Source organism: Mizuhopecten yessoensis, unplaced genomic scaffold (assembly GCF_002113885.1).
Source record: "Mizuhopecten yessoensis strain PY_sf001 unplaced genomic scaffold, ASM211388v2 scaffold10949, whole genome shotgun sequence".
Lineage (NCBI taxonomy): Eukaryota > Metazoa > Mollusca > Bivalvia > Pectinida > Pectinidae > Mizuhopecten > Mizuhopecten yessoensis.
Window position 1 is genome coordinate 640,778 of NW_018408802.1, and position 22,218 is coordinate 662,995.

Below are 22,218 nucleotides of genomic sequence, written 5' to 3' on the forward strand. Positions count from 1 at the left end.
TCTCGGCAGAGCTTACGGTAGAAGTATAGGCTCTGCTGTATTACAATTAACCCCCTTCTTCTGGCCAAAGTGCCATACAATAGGATGACTGACCAAGCATGCTGAAATTTAAAGTGAATCTTTTCACAGACGGTAGAACTGGAGTCTCGTGATCACCAAGGTGTGTACGTAGGAAGTAGACTTGTCCCCATGGTAGCAAAATGACCAACCTAGATCTATTGACTTCAATTTCACATTAAAAATCATGTACATTCCTGATCAATTCAAAAAAATCAAAACATTTTTTTAAAAACCTTGCTTATATACACTGTTTGTATACAACTCTGATGAATGATTTCTAAATTAAGATATTTATAGAATTACAGAAAGAAATCATTACACAAAACACAGCATGTTAACCAAATATGTTACAAGTCCCCCAACCTTATGATCTAATGAAAATATAACGTTTATGCACAAACACCAAGAAATCTACCTGTGTATAGCTTCCATTGTCTGACATCGCCCAGCATTACAGAAAACTGACCACAACTCTTCAACTCTCTATCCAACCAATGTAGTATGACCACAAATTTAAGTGCCCTTGTTGCTGTGATGGCTGTTCACGACTGATGTTTCCCTACTCGACAGATCATCGTCCCACCATGAAATGATTACACATACAGCTCCAGAGGAAATTAAAACACAGGTATTCATACATTCCTGTCACATTCTTTTCATCGGGACTTATCTGATTCCCCTGTGGGAGACTGAGGTGATCAAATCAAGCCAACCCTACATTGCCTGCCTTCTAGACCTGTTCTCTACTCCTTATAGTTGTTTTTCCACATCTCTTAGTAATACACACAACATGGAAATTCCAGGCCTCAGTGACGTCTGGGATGGTATCGAGATCGAGACCGAGTTCAACTTATAAATATACTACAGGCGCAAAAAACCTGCGGCAATCACTCATACAATGTATATTGGCATTGTGTTGGGAGGCCACACCCATTTTGAAATGTAAATCAGAGGATGTGTAACCAACACCATATCGTCCACAGCTAACGACTGTAGCGTGGTCATGTGTGTGCGACGACGGTGTCACCAGTTTAAATGTCCCACATACGTCAATATAAAAACTGCCTGATGAGCACACGACAGAGGGCAGAGACGACCCGTCAATGCACTGTGTAGATTATAAAGGCACAGTTTCATACCAATTTAACAACGTTTAAATTACAAACATCACATCTGCGTTAAAGACACACCTCTAGGAAAAAACATCTTTCCCCACACCTTCGCACACACATCTGTCAGGCAATGACATACTCATTGTCTATATATATTGATTGGTATTACATAGCATAGCATGCTTTTTCCTGTATATCACAAAACATTGTTTCACAATTTCTCTGAATTTTTTCTTTCCACGAATCAGTCACAGTTTATGATTTTATGCTGATGTTTATGCTGAATAACTGGTACTTATCCTTACTTGACCCGATATGCGATAGAATTTCACCTGTACAAGGCTGTGTCGACAGGTAAAGCCTTAGCAATAATCTTATTTCAGGTGGTGAATTGTAATTATACTGTCCCATATAGAAAGAGCTAGGCAGGTGAGAATGTTTAGTACTAGCTAGCTATCTGCATGGAAGTTTGCTTTGAACTTTATAAATATAAAAAAACATATATTTCAAAGATTGGATATCTACCAGTATATTTTAGCTAATATATATGTTTAATACTTCTATACATCAAATACATAGATTTTTTTATTGTGTGGCAGCCATTAATTGCTTCATGAAACAAAGGTCTGAAGAGTCTTTCATCAGCTGTCGTTAACCAACAGTGGTATGCATACATGAATGTGATTAGTCACCGATACAGGTCAACAGACTAGAGTAGCAACACTTCAGTAACTCTGTAACTTAACACTATAGCCTACAATTCAACAAACTCATTCATCAGTGAAGCCTTGAAATTTATATTCATTTTTTTTCGAAAAATGCTAGATAAATATTATGAAGTCTGCATTAAGTTTGATGACAGCTTCATTATGAATTATAAATGTTGTTTGGAGTAAACATGAAACTCCACACAAATGTATAATCAGTATAGTGAAGAGTCATATTGGATTTTATATCCCAACATTATCCGCCACTGATGTTTGAAATTAGTGGTAAAAAGGTGAAAATGGAGGAATTTTCTGAAAAATTATGATCAGTTTATGATCATTTTTGTGGTCATTCCTTTGTTTATATTATTAATGAAATCTACCTCATACATCAACACTGATATACTGACAACTGACCAATATCTACTTAATACATCAACATTGATATACTGACAACTGACAAATATCTACTTCATACTTGAATATATGTCTTGTTTTTCATTAAAGATACTTTTTGCATGAAGGGCTTAACATTTGTAAGGTTCTTGAAAGAATGTGCGAACCATATTAGCATTCACGAACTGAAATGCTGTAACTAGAGAGCATATATATATATATATATATATATAATTAATCCACATCTCTTTGTGAATAATGCTCCAAAAATGAAAAAGAAATAACACAGAACAAGTACTATTTGTATTGAAGAAAATTATCATTGTGCTAAATTTGCCGGGACAAGGCAGATCTAAATAGTTTGCTAAATTAACTGCACAATGAGCGATACAGTAACAGGGAGACATTTTTGACACACTACCTAGTTTGATCGTAAACTAACAGTGACTACAGTATATAATAAATGTCTTCAGCCCCAATCCCCAGAACAATGTCCACTCTGATCTCCGAACAAAGGCTGCCCAATGTCAACAAGGAATTTGTTTTACAACACCATATACACTATGAGCCTAACTCTCTGTCAATATTTATCCTCTACTTTGTACCTGGGAACAACAAAGACGCTGGTTGTCACCCAGGCCCCTAGGATGGCACAATGGAACCAAATTTTCTTCCAAACCAGATTACATACTGAGCAGATTTCATAAATTTGTCCTGCTCAAACATTTTTAGAAAACTGGTACCCCTTAAGGGTTCTCTGATGCTTGAAAAATACATGATAGCACAGCTACATCTCCGTAAAAGAGGATTCCTACTTTGTACAATGAATACATGAGATCATGAAAAGAGTTAAATAATAAAAAAGACTTGAGTCCTCAAATTTCCAAATTAGTCAGTGAAATAAGCAGAAATCCATCCAAACTACCTGTACACCCCACCCCCACAGTCTCTACCAATCGGTAAAGCTCCTCCTCGCCTTTTTTTAAGACCAATCAATGTTACTAAGCTTGTGGTCAAGGACCGTAGGAGCAATATCTTCTCTCTGTCAACAAAGCTGTTAGTCATGAAAAGATCGGCCTGGGGTCGGAGACCTACGGCCCAGTTCATGATCAACACCCAATATCAGAGAAAGACAATCTATAGACTGAAGTTCATCGGTAAAAGACATTTCACATGAATGAGGACAATGACTTGGCTGTCAGAAAGACTTAAACACGACGATCATTGAAGGAGAAAAAAATCAATGTATTGAAATTCTCTCTAAAAAAAGAACTACCCGATTTCCTGAACACGAACATTTAAATTGGTTACGTCCACGTAAGATTGAAATCGGACATAACCTATTGATGTTTGGAAACATAAAGTGTTTTTGTAACAGGTAGATATATGACCTGGCAAAGACTTATTTTATTGGTCTATCACTCTGTCGGTTGTCACAACAAAATTATTTATTGATAAAAAACATGTGATTGGTGTTAATGTTTCACCTGTTGTGTCGTACAAGTCGTCTACATGGTAACTACACACCTACAGGTGTAGGGACCAATTAATGGTATAATTAGAACTAGTACCAATCATGAAAAAGAAATATTGGAAAAAGTACTATTTAAATTGTAGAAACATACAGGGCATAAGGAGAAAAAATTACTAAACACCCTACCTGGGCTTAAAATATTTTGAGTAAAAACCTGCAAACTTAAATCTTTAATTACATATAACAAGATAAGCTGCATACAAGTTACAATGTTGATGATTTGAATAAACATATATTGTCTTTTCCTTTACACATATGCTATCTCTAGGAATTGTAGTTTTAATGAGATGTTAAAAGATGACATTAAACTTTTCAAACATTTCATAAGATAAATCAAACATTATATTTCGTTTTAAATGTGATAGGAATTTTCCCCACTTGACAAGAATGAATTTAGCTGTAACTTGACTTCTACACTGCAGTACATTTAGACCTTTCGATTCATGTCCTTAAATTAACAGCTTCTTTCTCGGTCCACTGCCCAAGTACAGGTGTAAATGGAGCTTTCTCATCCGTGAACAGGATTTTAAGTATATCTAAAAAACATCCCATTAAGATAGCACCTTCCTTGTGGGATACATGTTGGACTCCACGAAGGGTGTGAACCAATTTTAATAATTTTGGATGACTTTCAATAAAAACATTCCGAAGCACTCAGCCAGAAATGCCAGACTCGTTAGATAGGGACGCTGTTTTCCCGCCGATTTCAGGATATTTAAAGGTGAAACAAATCATATTTCGTTAGGGGGTATTTTTTTAAATAACTGACATAGAAACCTATCGACTTTCAAATTCAAGAACTATTTAAAAATAAATCCATAATATTTACAATAATAAATAAATTCAGAACAGTAAATTTTATTAATTTAAAAATAATTATGACTGAAATTTTATGAGCTACTTGGACTTTAAATTTCTAAAATGTACAGCACATGGAAAATTCCCAACTTCATTCAGATGTCAATTTCCCAAATTGGCCAGAAAAACACTCAGGTGATCAAAGAAATAATCATTCCATAGATGACAGACAGTGCACTAAACTTCAAACAGAGAATCGAATTGGGTGTAAAATTACTCAAATTGTACCTAATTATGTTGGGAGGGGGGGGGGGGGGGGGTCTTCAAACTTACCCGGTATCTCACAAAGTTTAATGACCTTTCACCATCAAGATTTAGCTAGTAAGCAATGATAAAACAACATGTTTTTACTTCAACATCAATGAAACACTAGTATCAAACTCTTATTAACCTATTCACCCCTAAAACCACATTGGAACCTTACCTAATCAAAGACTGGGCAAGTCCAGTTTAGATATTTAGGGGGTGAATGAGTTAAACAATGTGACCGATATTCAATTCCCTGATAATTTTAAAGACAAGCATATTCTGCAAATCCTAGACAGATACATGGTATAGTTGGTTGGAACCTCCTTGGTAGAGGTTACAAGTTGGATGTACATGTATGTTACATTGATACTACAGGTTGTCTAAGCTAGATTATGTAAGCTAAGTGTATTAATCATGAAAACTCACTATTCAAAGTGTATATCACTAAAGCTCACTAAATGTGTACAGATCACCCTGACAATCAGATGAAATATAACAGTACATGTACCTTCACACGCGTCTGTTTACAGTAAACCACCTCTTCATTATTCTCACCTGTAGACAATACATTGTGTATCGGTGATAACAGGATTCCATCATGTCGATGGCCAGCTTTCCTCGTGGTGAGGACATTAAGCTTTCATTGACCAGCGCCTCGAAGTATCTTGTTTTGAGACAGGAAACCAAAAGAGCATGGATGGCTCCAAACAACATCAGTCCGTTACGTGGCGCTTGCCAAGCTCTAGTGGTGTACAATGGCAACTACATATCCTTCCCTCTACCTAGTAAACTTGGAAAAACCACCATACAGGTAAAACAAACAACCTTCTACAAACACCAGACACCATAATTATGTGGCCAATGACATCCTAGTTAGCTTTAAGTCCCTACTACAAACAAACCAATATTGATCCTGGGGATAATGCCTCTCCAATCAGATGGGTCATTGGATGTACTGGCCATTGGTCAAGGGGTCTGTATCAGTCACTTTGTTTGCAGTGTCCAGGCCAACTGTGTCAATAAATCTTGTACACGTACATAACAGGTGCTTGAAATCTTTGTGTACCTACATCCAATCCCTCCAACCTCCCTCCCACCCTCTGTCACATTACTAGAGATTCCTCAGAATGAATAGCAGTGATACAAAGACCTTCATGTCCACTCAAGGGGCTTCATTTGTACACTTTTTTACATTTGTTAATCAGTACAATGAAACATGTCTAAATCTCTGAGAAACAGTATTTGTTCCACAAAAAGTATTCAAGTTACAAAAAAGCTTTAGCCTGTCAAAACTTTGAGTATCATTCTGACCTAACATTGTGTCCATAAAAGGCTGGTTTTCAGGTATTAAAACAAAAACAGAAAACCTTTCAAAACTTCTGAATATCTTGCATTCAGAATAAGAGATTTGCAGACTATAATAAAAACATCCCAATGTGGTCAAATCTTAAAGATTTCACACTGAAATATATTATACAAGTTTGTTTGAATTTTAACGCAGGTTTTCTTATAACTCTATGTGATTTAATCACCAACTTCCATTTTAATATGTCTAGCCATGCTTCTAGACAACTCAAATCATATTTAGTTCCTGTAAGACCTTTGTGTGTGTTCAGAGACACAACACTTCCTGTTAGACCTCTGAGCGCGCTCAAACAGGGACACTATCAGATATTTACCCATAGTAACACCAAGGTACTCCAAGCTTTCTCTATATACACACATAACGGGTCACACCATAAATCCAAAATCAAACTCAAGCCATATGACAACTAAGCGAAGGAAAATGCTGAAACACCTACACAATAAACATTGATCACGCGAAAAAAAAATCAATGTTTGTCGACTTGGAAATAACGTCAAGTACACATACCATACCAACACACCAAGTATCTAAAACTCATGTAATTCTCTACTCAGATCTCCCTCTAACAAAGATGTCATTGATACCAGGGTTTTAAATATAGCTAAATAACTGAAAAGTGTGTATACACATATGTGTACCTAGTGGCTGTTTGATGTTAAACAAGACCAGGTATCGGACAAAACTTGTCTTAGCTATACATTAACTTACTGTTTGACAAGACATAGAAAAAACAGTATATATCACTTCTATAAACATACTTATAGGTCAAATGATTGGTATATACCAGACAATAACCCTAGAAATGTATTCAAGTGATCACAATTTAAACATAAATTACATGTAATTATATGCAGTAAGTATGCAAAATAGTGAACAAATATGGTATTCCAAACTAAGGGAGACTACTCCAATTTTTATAGATATTGTACATTTTTGTAAAGTATAAAATGCAGCTTGATTTATGTATGATGAAGGGAGGAATTTAGTTTACATACAATATATAAATACTCAGTACTTAATATAAACTTGATTTTAATTTAGTCTCATTTTGAGAAAGACAACATGTTTCTCCTTATATTTTAAGATATTTGCTTCAGTCTTACCTCTGACCTTTTGAATAGGAATGTGCTCGATCATCATACAAGTGTTTTCCATCAAAGTCTATGTCAAGACTCCAGATTATGATAGATGTATCACTCACATATAGTGTTCAGACTGGCTGGAGAATGAATGTATTACTTAGCCTAATTCAACACAAATGAATTCAGGTTGTGATATATATGCACAATTTAATTATCATCAATTCCCTAGATTTTTTTACAATTTTAATACATGAACATCTCATATGCTATTTCAAACCTTTTAAACAAAATCTAGAATTAATGTTCTAAACAGGATACAATTTTATATTACACGATAAACTTAATGAAACATTTACCTTTATACGTTTGTAACATTTATCAAAAGAATTATTCTGAATAGCAGGAAAAAACAGCACAGAATGGAATTTATTTCACCTGAAACGGGTCCATAACCCCCAATTAATTGTTAATTGGCAATAAAAAAGAAATAATACCAAAACCGAGCCTATTAAGGCCTCAAAGCTAAGAAGATTATTAACCCAGCATAGCCAAGGAGATACTTAATTGACAAAATGTATAATTGTAGTTGTGCCTTAAATTACTGATCACATTTGCACACCTGTGGAGACTTAATTATGGATTCTCAATACAGGTATCATTAATTTTACCATCACAATCTTCTCTTAATGAGAGATTGATCAGTGTAATGCGTCTATCCCCTCGACCTGTGTGTGCCGAGATAGGTCTCCACAACAATCAACTACCTCACTGTCCTCAAGTCAGATACATCATACAACATTCAGCTTACAACCATAACATACAAATCTCATAAAAACTCACTGCCTAGTGAAACAGGATTACAAGCTATCCATTGGCAGAAATCAATAAAAAGTCAAATAAGGCAAAAAATACTAATCCTGAAAAAATAGGGTGAAAGAGTCACCAATGTCATACTATTAAGGCAGTATATATTAATGAATGTCACAAAATATCAACTAGATTAGGATCGCAGTACCATAACAGAAACAAATATCATAATTGTGGTACGAAACCCTAAAAAATACCAACAAATATTAAAAGTAATTTAAAACGCTGTGTTTAATGCTAAAAAGATACATATTCTTAAAATATATATATACACTGCATTTCTTGACTCTTAACGGTTGCTTATTACACGATCGCAAAATGAAATGACAAGCTTAAATTCTGAAAAAGTCATTTTTCTGAAAGTCAAATGAGGTTTTATTTTGACACAACACATATCATTATTTGAACACAAGAATCAAGAGGTTCCATATTAAGCGGTGATATAGCCCCAGTGTATCAGTATAGAGATCATAAATCAATGCACAGCAGGCTAGTAATGTGGTCTCATTGAAAACATGTCTCACAATATTTCCCCCCAACACAAAGACAGACAAGATGAACACACTGTAACCTGACTATCCTACACAAAGTACCTGATTTCCGGGGCCTGGCTAACTGTGTAAGGTACGCAGGTACAATCGCAGTCCAGTGTTCTGCAACTCACGTGCACTTCAACGCAGTACTGCTCAACAAAATGAGCTGTGATCCTGTCACTTGGTAACGGAGAAGAACAGATACCGGGACCAGCCATAACTCCACTCTCGTTGATATTTCTTGTAACCTTAGCAACGGTATAAACAGACAAAAGCCCCTTGCGACTATCTCATTAATACGGATATTTAGGCACCGTAAGAGCATGCAATATGACTTTTCATTAAATTGAGTGATTCCTTCGCGATCGATAGCCCATCGTTATCGCCCAATACATATGGGGCTAATGTACTAATTCATAACCAGAAACCATACTATAATGGAGGTTCCTGGAGTACGGCAACAACACTACAACAAGACCTTGGAGATTGTTTATCATGTACATGTACTGTTTCCAATTTTCCTGGTTGAGAAACTTGACATTGCATTCCACCTTATCTTATTGATTTTTTATTTCTTTCATACAAAGTTGACCTTTTTAAGTCAAAATCACATATTTAGGCCAGATAAAATCATAAAAAGTCAATGGTATACGATTTTTTCTTAAGCTCACAAATCGGTTTACACCAAGTTCAGTATTTATGAGACATGCAGGCCAGATTTCATTCAATTAGAATCAGCTCTGAAGAAATGCTGCTGATATTATTAGCCCCAGGAGATAGAAAATAGATATAATTTATTACTTTTTACAGAACTTCCAACAATATTGGCTCAAATTCAATCAAGGCATTTTGTCATATAAGTATTTTTCAGACTTATTCAGATTCTGCTATACATGTATTATTTTTTTCTCATTTCATGAATAATATCAAAACATGGTGAGTTATTTTGTATTAAAATTCTTTACTTCATGTACATGTGTTTAAGTTGTCTCTAAATTAATGGAAATCTTGTCAACTCATCATACAGATGGCTCGATTAAAAGCAATTTGGTTATTAATTTTTTCAAGCTATTTTCATCTGTTAATCGATTTATTTTTTAATGACATATCTGATTTCTTTCTGATTTGATTGTTTAAATCTGTTGCAATATCATTTTCGGAGAGAAGTACTATCAATATTGAAATATTTTCTTCTAAAAGGTGAATTCAAATAGGTGACAATAAAACCTAAGGCATAGTTAACAAAACTAAATTATTATATTTTTTTAAAAACCATCTTGAAAATTTCTAACTGATTTAAAAGCTTTGAAATTTTATCTTTCATGAGTGTTTTGCTTAATAGCAAACCTTGAATGTGACAAATTGCTTTATTGAAAACCAAGAAAATACAGGTGTTTAAAGCTAGCACAAATGTCTCAGTGTTTAATCAGACTCTTCAACTGCTCTAGTTTAATCATGAAAGATTTCAAGTTGTCTAACGACATATACCTGGGTACCTACATTGCATACCGTATTTGATATATAAAATGTTGTAATATGATCACCCCCTATAATTTGAAAGATTATCACAATATGTAATATTTATTTCATTCAGGATTTAATTATTTCTTATAGTCAACTTGTAGGTTTTGTTAGAATAAGGTAACTTGCATCATCAAAATAACGCTACATCTATTGATCTGACTATGTGAAATAAAAGCTAACGCGACACATTATCTGCTAGTTACATAAAGTGACCAATGCAATCTTTCAGAATGATGTACTTCTTATTAATGGGGAATTTACTTGGGAAAAGAATTAATAGATGTGCAAGTCACTTACTGTGGCAAGAATATAGTTCAATCACACGGTATAAAGTGCCTGGTATGTTGTTTGAGGAAATGGTTCTTAACAAATGCATTCTGGTTGCGTTTACCTTGGCCCGTCCCATATTGAACTTCCAATATGATATGTACTTGTAGGGCCAATTTATTACCATACGACTAAATTTTTCGTTTCAGATAATTTGTTCACCTTTATATTGATTATTTATAGAAAACAGGATATCAATCTCTGAACAGACCTCAAGTGTATATTTGTGTGCAAGCTGTTAACTTAATTAAACTGATATATATATAACAAAGAGGCTGTGAGTCCCTTTAACAGATGTCAACTGACCGTTTTACGTGGTATACAGTGGTCAGTGACCAGACAGATCAGCAGCTGATGTGATGTAGATTGCTATTTACTACCAATACATGGCCAGATGACCACTAGTTGTGTCCTGTTATCAGTCCAGATTGTTATCAATTATGTGGGGCCTTGTGTAAATACTGGTATAATGGCAAGTTTATATCTATTTCAATCAATTACTATGGCCAATAGCTACTGTCATACCAGTCAATCACTGACAGTAGCTGACCACTGACCTGTGAGCAGATCTGGTCATTACCCCCCACACAACAAATACCAGGTAGATCTTGATCATGTCATTTCATTCAGATGTGTCAATTATCCTGTTTTAAACGCAAAATAAAGTCAAAAACAGTCTTGGTTAGGTTAGCACTATAACTATATAAATCCTACAAAGTAATCCTAGTTTACTTCTCATTTTAATTAAATCAAATATAACAGGTTTGGACTCAATTTTCATTTAGCAATACAAAGATTTAACAAATTAAATTGTTAAGCTTGCAGTATTCAGGATGTTAACTATAACTCAGTCAAAAATAAAATGCTAATATATCATTATTAAAGCAGTAAATAAAGGCAAATGTATGCAACTGCCACTACCAATAGTAACATTATGCATACTTTTTAAATGAAATCAGTGTCATCAATATTGATAGAGATAAATTTACATCAAAAACATTTAATATTAATATGAAAAAACTTTTATTTTATTTCTGTTTGGTAAAATTTCAGATATTTATGGAATGTTCAAATACAAAAATAATTCACAACCAATGTAATAGACTATTAGTATGTGTTTATACAACTGAACTCTTTGTCTAAGACAAGTTGCTAGCTCCAGACCTCGTCATTCTCAATCTTGTCACCTTTGTTCAACAATTAATTAGTTTTAAGTGTCTTTATAAAACAATCTGTAATCAATTGTATTTCATAAGTTTTATTTTAAATTAAATAATGCTACCAGTACCAATCTGTGATTCTGTAAATCATTTTATGAAGTATGCATTGGACAATTTGAATAATTGACAATGTATTTCTTGACAACAAAAGAAGCCCTGGGAAATTATATAAACAATGAAGACACAAATCTTGTGAATACTGTAAAAGATACTCAATCTGAGTACCCTAACGATACTTCGAATAAAGTAGTTATGGTGAGCATTAAGTTGCAATGTCATCTGCATTACTGTGCCGTTATATATATGCAAAGTCATGCCAGTACACATGTGTGAAGTTCATGTGTTAAATATATGTGTCATGGGAGCGATAAGACCAGCATATTCTCATTTCAATATCGATCGTTAGAATAATTCATGTCGTGTGTGTATTAGCGTTGTGTCTGTGCTGTATGTAATACGATAAAATAGGTAGTGATTTGCCTACCTGTCGCTGCTTCTTAAATTTGATAAAGGATTCTTGCAAGTTCTTCTTTCCTTCTTTTGATTTCATATCGCCAAAGTCTATTGTAAATGCCTCACCGGTCTTACGTCTTTCACCTGAACCGGTGTCCTTGTGCACCTGTCTGACTTCATCGAAAGACAGGTCGGCCATGTTGACCATTGACCTCTACCCTTGTCGCGCTTGACATGCGTTTACAGTATTTCACACCATACTGATTATGTCTAGTGAAGTATGACCTATGTAAGCAGGTCTTGTATTGTTTCAGGTAGCTTATTGATCATGAGGCAACACTTGTGTATGACCACGGAATTAGCGGTATGACGTGCGAACGTAAGGTTGTTTAGCAGGCGCCTTGACGATTTCAAAACAAAACTCATCCCAACACATCGTTGTAAAATTGATTCTGATTGGCTATATACAACGTAATGATCCAATGGAATCAGCAGTATCATTATTGGGTAATACTAAAATCAAAAGTAAAATGGAATTGTACATCTGAATATTACAAAATAAATTCATTATTTCTTTGACGTTAAAATCTCGGTTTTCATCACGGAATTAAATTAGCCAGAGACGTATATATTACCACGGACTTAGATCTAACAATAAAATATTAATCCATCGACAAGATAAAGCTGAGGCACTAAATAACTTCTTTACCACCATGGCCATTGCCTCTGATATTACTGACACTAACCTACCTGATTTATCTCCCTTATGTCCATTTGAACTTTCTGACATTAACATAAGTGAACAAGATATAACTGACCAATTTGACATTTTTAATAAAAACAAACCAGCTGGTCCTGATGGTATTTTAACTATGATTGTAAAGAACATTTCTTCTTCTTTAGTATACCCACTCAAACTATTATTTAATAGAACTTTATCTATTGGTGTAATACCTGATGTACTAAAAACGGCTAATGTTACTGCTCTCTATAAAGGTAAAGGAGATATCAGTGATCTCAATAATTATAGACCTATTGCTGTTACATCTATTTTTATCAAAATGTTAGAAAAAAATATTTTTAAGTATACGTTTCATTATATTTCAAGTCACAATATGTTAAGTGTACATCAGTCAGGATTTCAACCCAAAGACTCCACTACTAATCAACTAGCTGATATCCATAATACTATAAGTGTCAATTTAGACCAAGGTAAAGATTTGCGTTTTGTCTTCTGTGACATAAGTAAAGCATTTGATCGAGTATGGCATTTGGGCCTATTATATAAACTAAAAACATATGGTATTAAAGGTAAATTATACAATTGGTTTAAAGCTTACTTATCTGACAGAAAACAAAGGGTTATCTTTGAAGGTTATAAATCTAGTACCAAACCTATTTCTTCAGGGGTTCCTCAATGATCTGTCCTTGGTCCCTTCCTCTTTCTTCTTTTTATTAATGATATTACTAACAATGTAACTTCTCATATAAAACTCTTTGCAGATGATACCTCTCTCTATGTAATAGTAAATAATAACAATGTTCTTACAGCACCTACTAACATGCTTAATGATGATCTTGACTCAATCTCTGAATGGTCAAAGCGATGGCAGATCCTATTCAATCCGAATAAGACTGTAGCTATTAACTTCTCTCGTAGACACATTAACAATCATCCTCAACTGCTATTTGACAATACTCCAATTGCACAACATGAACACCATACTCACTTAGGACTAACATTTAACAGTAAAGGGACATGGTCAGATCACATTTCAAATATTTATAAGAAAGCGAACTCTAGACTGGGTATTCTTAGAATTTTAAAAACTACAGTTGATAGGAATACATTAAAAACATTATATGTCTCTTATATAAGACCTGTGCTAGAATATTCTGATATAGTATGGGATAATTGTACCAAATCGGAATCAGATCTTTTAGAATCAGTTCAACTAGAAGCTATGCGTTTAATTACTGGCCTCAGACGAGGTACATCTCATCACATTCTGTATACTGAAACACAACTTGAAACATTACACACACGAAGACAAAATCATAACCTAACATTAATGTATAAGATTCTTAATAATTACACTCCAACTTATCTCGATAATATCATTCAACCATTTCTAAATGTAAATAATAACTATACCTTCAGAAATAGCAGATTCTTTAATATACCACAGACAAGAACTACTACTTATATGAATAGCTTCTTCCCTTCTACAATGGTAAAATGGAATGAACTTGATAGCACTGTACGAGACTCCATCTCAATTTCATCTTTTAAAAAGAAACTTAAAAGAACATTTGATACATCTGTCTCAGAAACTTTTATTAACTGTGTTCCGAGGAAACTTAACATAATTTTATGTCAGCTAAGAAATTTTAAAAGTGATCTTAACTGTGATAAGTTACAAGACCATCTGATTGATGATGCTTCCTGTGTATGTGGTGTACAGAGGGAAGATCTAATACATTTTTTCTTTCAATGTCCTCTGTATTCTAATATTAGGCATCATATTACCACTATTTATAATCTATTAGGATATTTAAATCTGCACTGTTTAGTATATGGTATTAGTAATGCATCCGACCAATTAAATAAAACTATTCTTATATGTTGACTCTTATAGTAAATCATCAAAACGTTTCGTTACTTATACGTGCTAGATAAATTCCAAATGAATATTCATGTATTGTTATAATTATTGTTATTCAGGCAAGTTTTATCCCTTAAATAACGAGTATTAGACATAAGCTGGTGTGGGTGTGCATGAGTGTGAGAGGAAAACGAATCACAACATTTTATATATTTAAGCATTGTACATAGCTACCGGAATTAGAAGAAGACTGATATAGGCAAAGCCTATTGTCTTATTCTTTTGTCAATACTGTTCTAATATCTTCTTTAATGTTAACTTATATGTTTGTATTATATATGTATTGTCACGGACTTAGATCTATTCTAATTCCGTGGTATTGTCAATAAAATACTTTTGAAATTTGAAAAACACCGAAAGCAGGTGCGTGCTTAATTTTAACGCTAGTGCGCAAGCGCGGGCTTCTCGATGACTTCGCGGTTCGGTGAACAAACACAAAAGCGACGTGCTATAGAACTTGACTGGGGCAGAATTGCCAATCCCCTCTATATACTGTCCCTGCTTAGCCTAATGTTGACTATGGACTCGACAGCACAAAGTATGAGGCAAGGGAGGTAAGAACTATAAAGTTCGTATTTGAACCGTCCATTCATAGCTAATATGGCGCAACTCAGTGGAATTGTGACAGAATTTTTTATGTTCCCCTTCACAATCGAGATTTAATCCAAATAAAGGAATTTGATGATAGATACTGACAGCAGCTCTATCAAACCAATAATAATACTTCCACTTGACATGTGTGCCCAGCACGGTCCTTTGTTTGTTTTGACGAACTCTTACGGTGGTTACTTAATTTACTTTTGATACAAGTACATTGTCGAAAAGCTAATGTAGGTTGTAAGTGATAAATACATTTTTAATAATTTATCCGCGTAACCTCAGATAACTCACACGTGACACATCACACATAACCAACTAACCGTGCCATGTGCTGCACTCGACATGGTCCACTGAACACAGACCAGTAAAGGAATCAATCTAAAGAGGATGGGTCTATAAATATTCTGTAATAAGACAATTTTGTCGTGATAACGAACCGTGACAAATTCACTTTAGTTAAACCCCATTTTCTACTTTGATGACGTCAATCCACTCAATTGTGACGACGGTAAAGACTGTGTGGTGCGTGACTGTACTCACAATCTGGCGCAAAAAAATAGAAATATTGATTTTGTTCAATGGTTCGTTTCGTACACGCGGATATCTGTCTCCAAGCAACGTTGTCGACAGCCAATCAATGTTCTAATTACTAGCCTTTGTAGCTACCCGACAGTGGCTTATATAAAGACAAAGTTCCATGTGATCGCCTATAGTGCTTTTTGCTGTGTCATGATCGCCATTTTACTAATGGAGATGGTTTCCCATGACTGCGTTTTTAATTTTCTAGGCAAACATGTAAAACAGGTTTACATTGACGCTACTGTAATGGCAGTGACAGAGTCTAGACGATTTTTCTGTGCTTCAGGACACACAAACATGTTTACCCCGCCCACGTCTTGAAATTGTCTTCAAATACTTAACGCACTCCGTGTACCACCCCGGGGGCCCCTCCTCAGAAGGAAATCCAGACCCAACATCCCCGCCTCAATCCGCCTCCCCATCCCGACCTCAAATCACTCACAATTACTGGTTGACGATCAAATCACGACCAGAGTCAAGGTTGTAGATTAACACTCTCAATATACGTGCAATAGTCGATAACACATCATTTTTCATGTCACTAATAGACAAAACTGGACAAACACATCAACTTCAACTTCAATATCTGGACACGTAGAAGTAGCAAAATCAAGAAGTCATCCTCCCGGCCCTGACTTGGAACATATGTGTGATTACACCATTTCTCCAATGTCACAGACCAACCTATAAACACTTCAATGTTTTATATTGTCTACTCCTTACCAATTGGAAAAATACACACTTTTACATTTCTTTTTCGTGAAAGTCTTACGTCCTTAAGTTCATGATTTTATTAACCAAGAATTCAGTCCCTGTTTTGTAACTCAGACATTCACGTAAAATTTTGATCACTTAACTTTTCGTAAGTATCTAAAAAATAAATCAAACATATATAAAGCGAGCAAATCCCTTGTCCCATAACTCCGGACAAAAACTCTCAGGAAAAAAATAAACAACGGGCAATAACTCTGTATATAATGGAGCACGAAACATGATATTAAGAGTTCGATACTCCTCCCAGGGGCGGGTCCAGGTGAGGGCGTAATGGGCGTACGCCCCCCGCCCCCTTTAAAAAAAAAAAAAAAAAAAAAACAANCATGCTCCAAGTCAGGAACCATTACATTAGTGCATTTCACAATTATTTTATGTTTTTTAGCCAAAAAAGGTCCAAAAAGGATTCCATTCTACGCCCCCTCTTTCAAATATCCTAGAAACGCCCCTGCCTCCACCCAAAGACAAAACTTGCGCGCAATATATGAGACAATACCCGAAAAAAAGTGACGCGTGGAGAGATCTGACGGACTGTGCGCAACCCGTTTTATGATTCGAAATAATCATAATTAAATGCTCATTTTCGATTGGGATTTGTTTAATGACTTGACGTGTCTTCAAAAAACAATTGGCAAGTTGCATAAGGCGAAGATCACGTTATTTGTTTTCAAATCTGCTGAAAATATTATCTAAATATATAGGACAGCAAGTATTACATCAACAACGTATACATAGAAAAAAACACAAACGATATCTTTGACATTCTTCGTCCCTGCCAGATTTGACACTGAAACAAACTGCTCTTGTTGGAAAAGATTAAGAAAAATAAATAAATTCCATGACGTTTGTGCTGTAAACATGTATATCATACAAGCATTCTGATCGTATGTTGACGTGTCGCCATCTTGGAGCACAGTTTACCAACTACCACAATCGTTTCTGCTTTATGACCAAAAATCTGACGGAAAATTTCCACGAAAAAGTCTCAGGGATTCAAAAAGAAAGGGGCCTTTTTTATATCATATTGCCCTTGTTTAAAGTTGCATATTGCTTCTCCATTTCAAAATTTATATTGGAATGTCGAACGATTACACAAGGAGACCCCTTTGCCATAAAGAGAGCGAAAACACCAATGGGTATTCCGTGCGTCAGGATGGCGACTAGAGTAAAACTGATCAAAGTGCTTGCAGATATTTTGTGAGGTGCATATCAGAAGTAAGATCTTTTAGTCTTCTTTAAACAGAAACGAACAAATTATATGATTACAAAGCTTCATTGATTCGTTAGTGTTCTCGTGGAGTCTTGAAAAAAATACAACCCTTATTAATAATTTGTTTTTATAAAAGGCGACTGTCCTATGAATGCTAGAGTTCTTGACTTCACAATAGTAACAATCCGCTTCTGGGTGATGGCGTTGTCTGTCTTGTCACTCATTGCCATACCATGCAGACAACATCACCAGCCAAACAGATCGGTAACTATTATCAAATTCATATACTTTATATGCTGAATACGTTATCAGTTTTCAAATAGAAAATGTATCTTAATTCTGATATGGAGCTTTACATACACAATATCAAAAAGATTATATCAAGCTAACTCCGCCTACCTTTTGAAGCATTGACTTCTATCTCTGGTCTGGTCTCGTGTCTCGTCAAGTCACGTGGAATGTGTTGTCCAGTACTGCACATTGACCTAAATAAAATGATTGCATTATGATAAATATACATCATTGATTAAAACTGTATTCTTATAATAATACGTGAGGTTATCATACCTTCCATTACATTAGCCAGTTTGAATTTTATAAACACTAGCGATTTGATCAATAATAAAGTGGAAACCTACTAGAAGCTGTGTCACACAGGTAATGTAAACAAATAGTAAAACTACAACATCATAAACAAATTTTTTAAGAACATTTTATCAAGTTTTTACTTTCTACACAAGCAATGTACGAATTAAACATTTCACTGCACCGTATGGCCATTTCGTCCAGTAAGTTGTTAGTGTAGAAAGTAAAACTTTTATATTACATATTTCCAAACTGATTAATCTTATTGGGGTGGGGGTGGGGGTGGGAGTTATGTTAGGGGGTGGTGGTTATGTTAGGGAGTGGTGGTTATGTTAGGGAGTGGTGATTATGTTAGGGGTTAGTGATTATGTTAGGGAGTGGTGGTTATGTAAGGGGGTGGTGGTTATGTTAGGGATTGGTGGTTATGTGAGGGAGTGGTGGTTATGTTAGGGGGTGGTGGTTATGTTAGGGAGTGGTGAGCATGTTAGGTAGTGGTGATTATGTTAGGGCGTGGTGGTTATGTTAGGGGGGGGTGGTTATGTGAGGGAGTTGTGATTATGGGAGGGAGTGGTGATTATGTTAGGGAGCGGGGGTTTTGTTAGGGGGGGGGGGTATGTTAGGGAGTTGTGATTATGTTAGAGAGTGGTGATTATGTTAGGGCGTGGTGGTTATGTTAGGGGTTGTGGTTATGTTAGGGAGTGGTGGTTATGTTAGGGAGTGGTGGTTATGTTAGGGAGTGATGAGTATGTTAGGGGGTGGTGGTTATGTTAGGGAGTGGTGATTATGTTAGGGAGTGGTGGTTATGTTAGGGAGTGGTGAGTATGTTAGGGAGTGGTGATTATGTTAGGGAGTGGTGATTATGTTAGGGAGTGGTGGTTATGTTAGGGGTGGTGGTTATGTTAGGGGGTTATGTTAGGGAGTGGTGGTTATGTTAGGGAGTGGTGGTTATGTTAGGGGGTGGTGATTATGTTAGGGAGTGATGGTTATGTTAGGGAGTGATGGTTATGTTAGGGAGTGGTGATTATGTTAGGGAGTGGTGGTTAAGATATTACACATGGCATTAAGAACAAATATCTTACCATTTTTTCGGACGAGTAGTCGTCTTTCTGATCCGGTCATCCTGTCCTGCGTGTCATCTGAAATGGAAGTGAAGTGACGTTTATACAATGGAAGTGAAATGACGTTTATACAATGGAAGTGAAATGACGTTTATACAATGGAAGTGAAATGACGTTTATACACGCGTGTTCATAAACAGTTTACTTTGGCAATTTAGTAACACGAGCACATGTTGAGCATGTTCCAATGGGATATTGTTTGGCGTTTGCATTCTTAAAATCTCTCTCACAAATAATCATAAGAGGGTTAATTTTTAATAAAATTCACGTTTTGACATCTAAACGTACACAATTAACCAAAATAGAATAAACTCAAAGCCATTATTCTGTCTCCGTAGTTCTGGTTAGAATAGTTACTAATATATAGTAAGATGACGCACATTTCTGCTTTAACAATGACTATTTTTGTATAGTTTGGTTGAGGTAAAAAGGGTAAAATATTCAATATTTTAAATACGAAAATACAAGATTTATTTATTCATTGATACTAATGAACTTGTAAGTCACTCTTTTCCTGTTTTGCGTATGGGAATATTTTGTATGCAAAATTTGAATAATCCGTACGCAAGTATTTAATTGTAACGCACCTGCCGCGCCATAATAAGAACATCTAGTAATATCTACTTATTGTAATTATTAAATCAGGCGACTGACGACGATGTAGTGAGCGCAGAGATAACTGAACATTTCTCGAACCTTAGAAAAATGTTGCATCGTATAACTCGCTCAACTGATGGACGAACCGACTCTGATATATTTAGGGGGACATTTGAAAGCTTTATTTGCAGACTGATGCATACGGCTTGATCACATACGAGTACCCGCCATTGACCTGTTATGTTCATGGTCATGTGTATTAGCAACAGCAATGGTCTTACAAAACGGTGTCCACACATGATGGGGTCACTCAAGGGCCATTATAAAGTGTCACCTCACTGAAATACTATAATATAATCATGGTAGCAGGGGGCATTCCCTCTAGTCATGACATAGTCCTACAATGGGACAACCAGAGACGGGCATACCATGAAAACGAAAACTGTGCATGGGGAAAAGCTGGTCACATGTCTATATTAAGTAACAAGCGACATAAAAGTCAAACAACCCTGTTTATGCAGGGCCCCACAATAGTAGCCTCGTGCGAAGACGTGCGGACAACAGGTCTAATTTCGCTTTCTCCAATGTCCGTTCCGTACAAGATAAAGAAATCCCACGATTCAGCAGGGCAGATACGTGCATCGATGTTTCTTTGCAGGGGACATTTAACAGTCATATCTAAATGAGAACTGTACATCTGTACAATATATTTCCCAATTCATATCGACATATCTTGTAAAATTGCACGACTAGGTCTATCAGATTGTACTTTAATTTAATGTCTTCCAACATGAATACATTTAACTCGACGCCAAAATGTCGCCCTACGATATTTCCCCACATTAACATATTGCATTAAGTGGTTTATTCATTAAAGCGATATATCTTAGATATAGCTCCATAAACACTTACATTATGCATACACATCAGGTTAGTACCTCTTAACACACTCAGTTCAGTCAACCGTGCCGAGAGAAATGCTTTTTGATATGTATATTGACCTCGACTGGTTCATGACGTCGCACGCCTCCCATGATACCTTGGATATCTCTTCAGTTTCCATAGCAACATATTTATATTCACACTCATTATGCGCAGAAATAATTGGATGAAGAGATTACACCCCGTGCCGTCCTGTCAATGTCATCCTTTCTGGCGATTTTAACAATAACTCAATGGTGGGGATCGATTGCTGAATAAAGGTTTAGTTTGCCTTAGTGGTGTCTGAATTCATCTTCCTTGTTACACCACTGTATTTTGATATATTCTTTTCATCTTATCTATTGAAAAACAACCAAAATGTTACTCTACATTTCGAACAACGGTCAGCCCATTGTTGTTGCAAATATATTACCTTCAAACACGACTCCATAACGTTCCTAACTAAACATTGTTCTGTTCGTATTTTCTCCATTGAAATTGTCCAGTTTGCCAAACAATGTCTGAAACAATACCAGTATCCATCTGTTCGGTGTAGCGTGTAAAGTATATCGAGTTAAAGTAATTTCTTCACGATAAATTTGGTCACATGTCTATGATATCGTCGTAGTTTCATATTTCCACAAACAGTGTAATTTGAGTTCATGTAACCGTAGAATACATGCACACACATGGCTGACACAGAGAAAATAAAATACTACTTTAATTTGTCTCGTATCGACAGAGAAGTCGGGAGGAGGCGTCACGGGTGGGCTGTCATGCGTTTTATGATGCAGCCACATGTTACATTGGAGAACACCATGTTTGACGTGGCTGTCGAGTAGGATATGTTATAGTGTAAACCGGTAACATGTTAGATAGTTAT

General features: G+C 35.5%; 1 protein-coding gene across 1 annotated transcript in view; it reads right to left on the reverse strand.

Annotated features, from left to right (window-relative positions):
- LOC110463979 overlaps positions 1-13,495 on the reverse strand; it is a 148,267-nt gene extending 134,772 nt beyond the window's left edge. The window contains exon 1 of the mRNA XM_021518953.1: positions 12,320-13,495. Coding sequence (XP_021374628.1) covers positions 12,320-12,496 — 177 coding nt within the window. The 5' untranslated portion in view covers positions 12,497-13,495. The remainder of the gene's footprint in view (positions 1-12,319) is intronic.
- Positions 13,496-22,218: the final 8,723 nt, after the last annotated feature.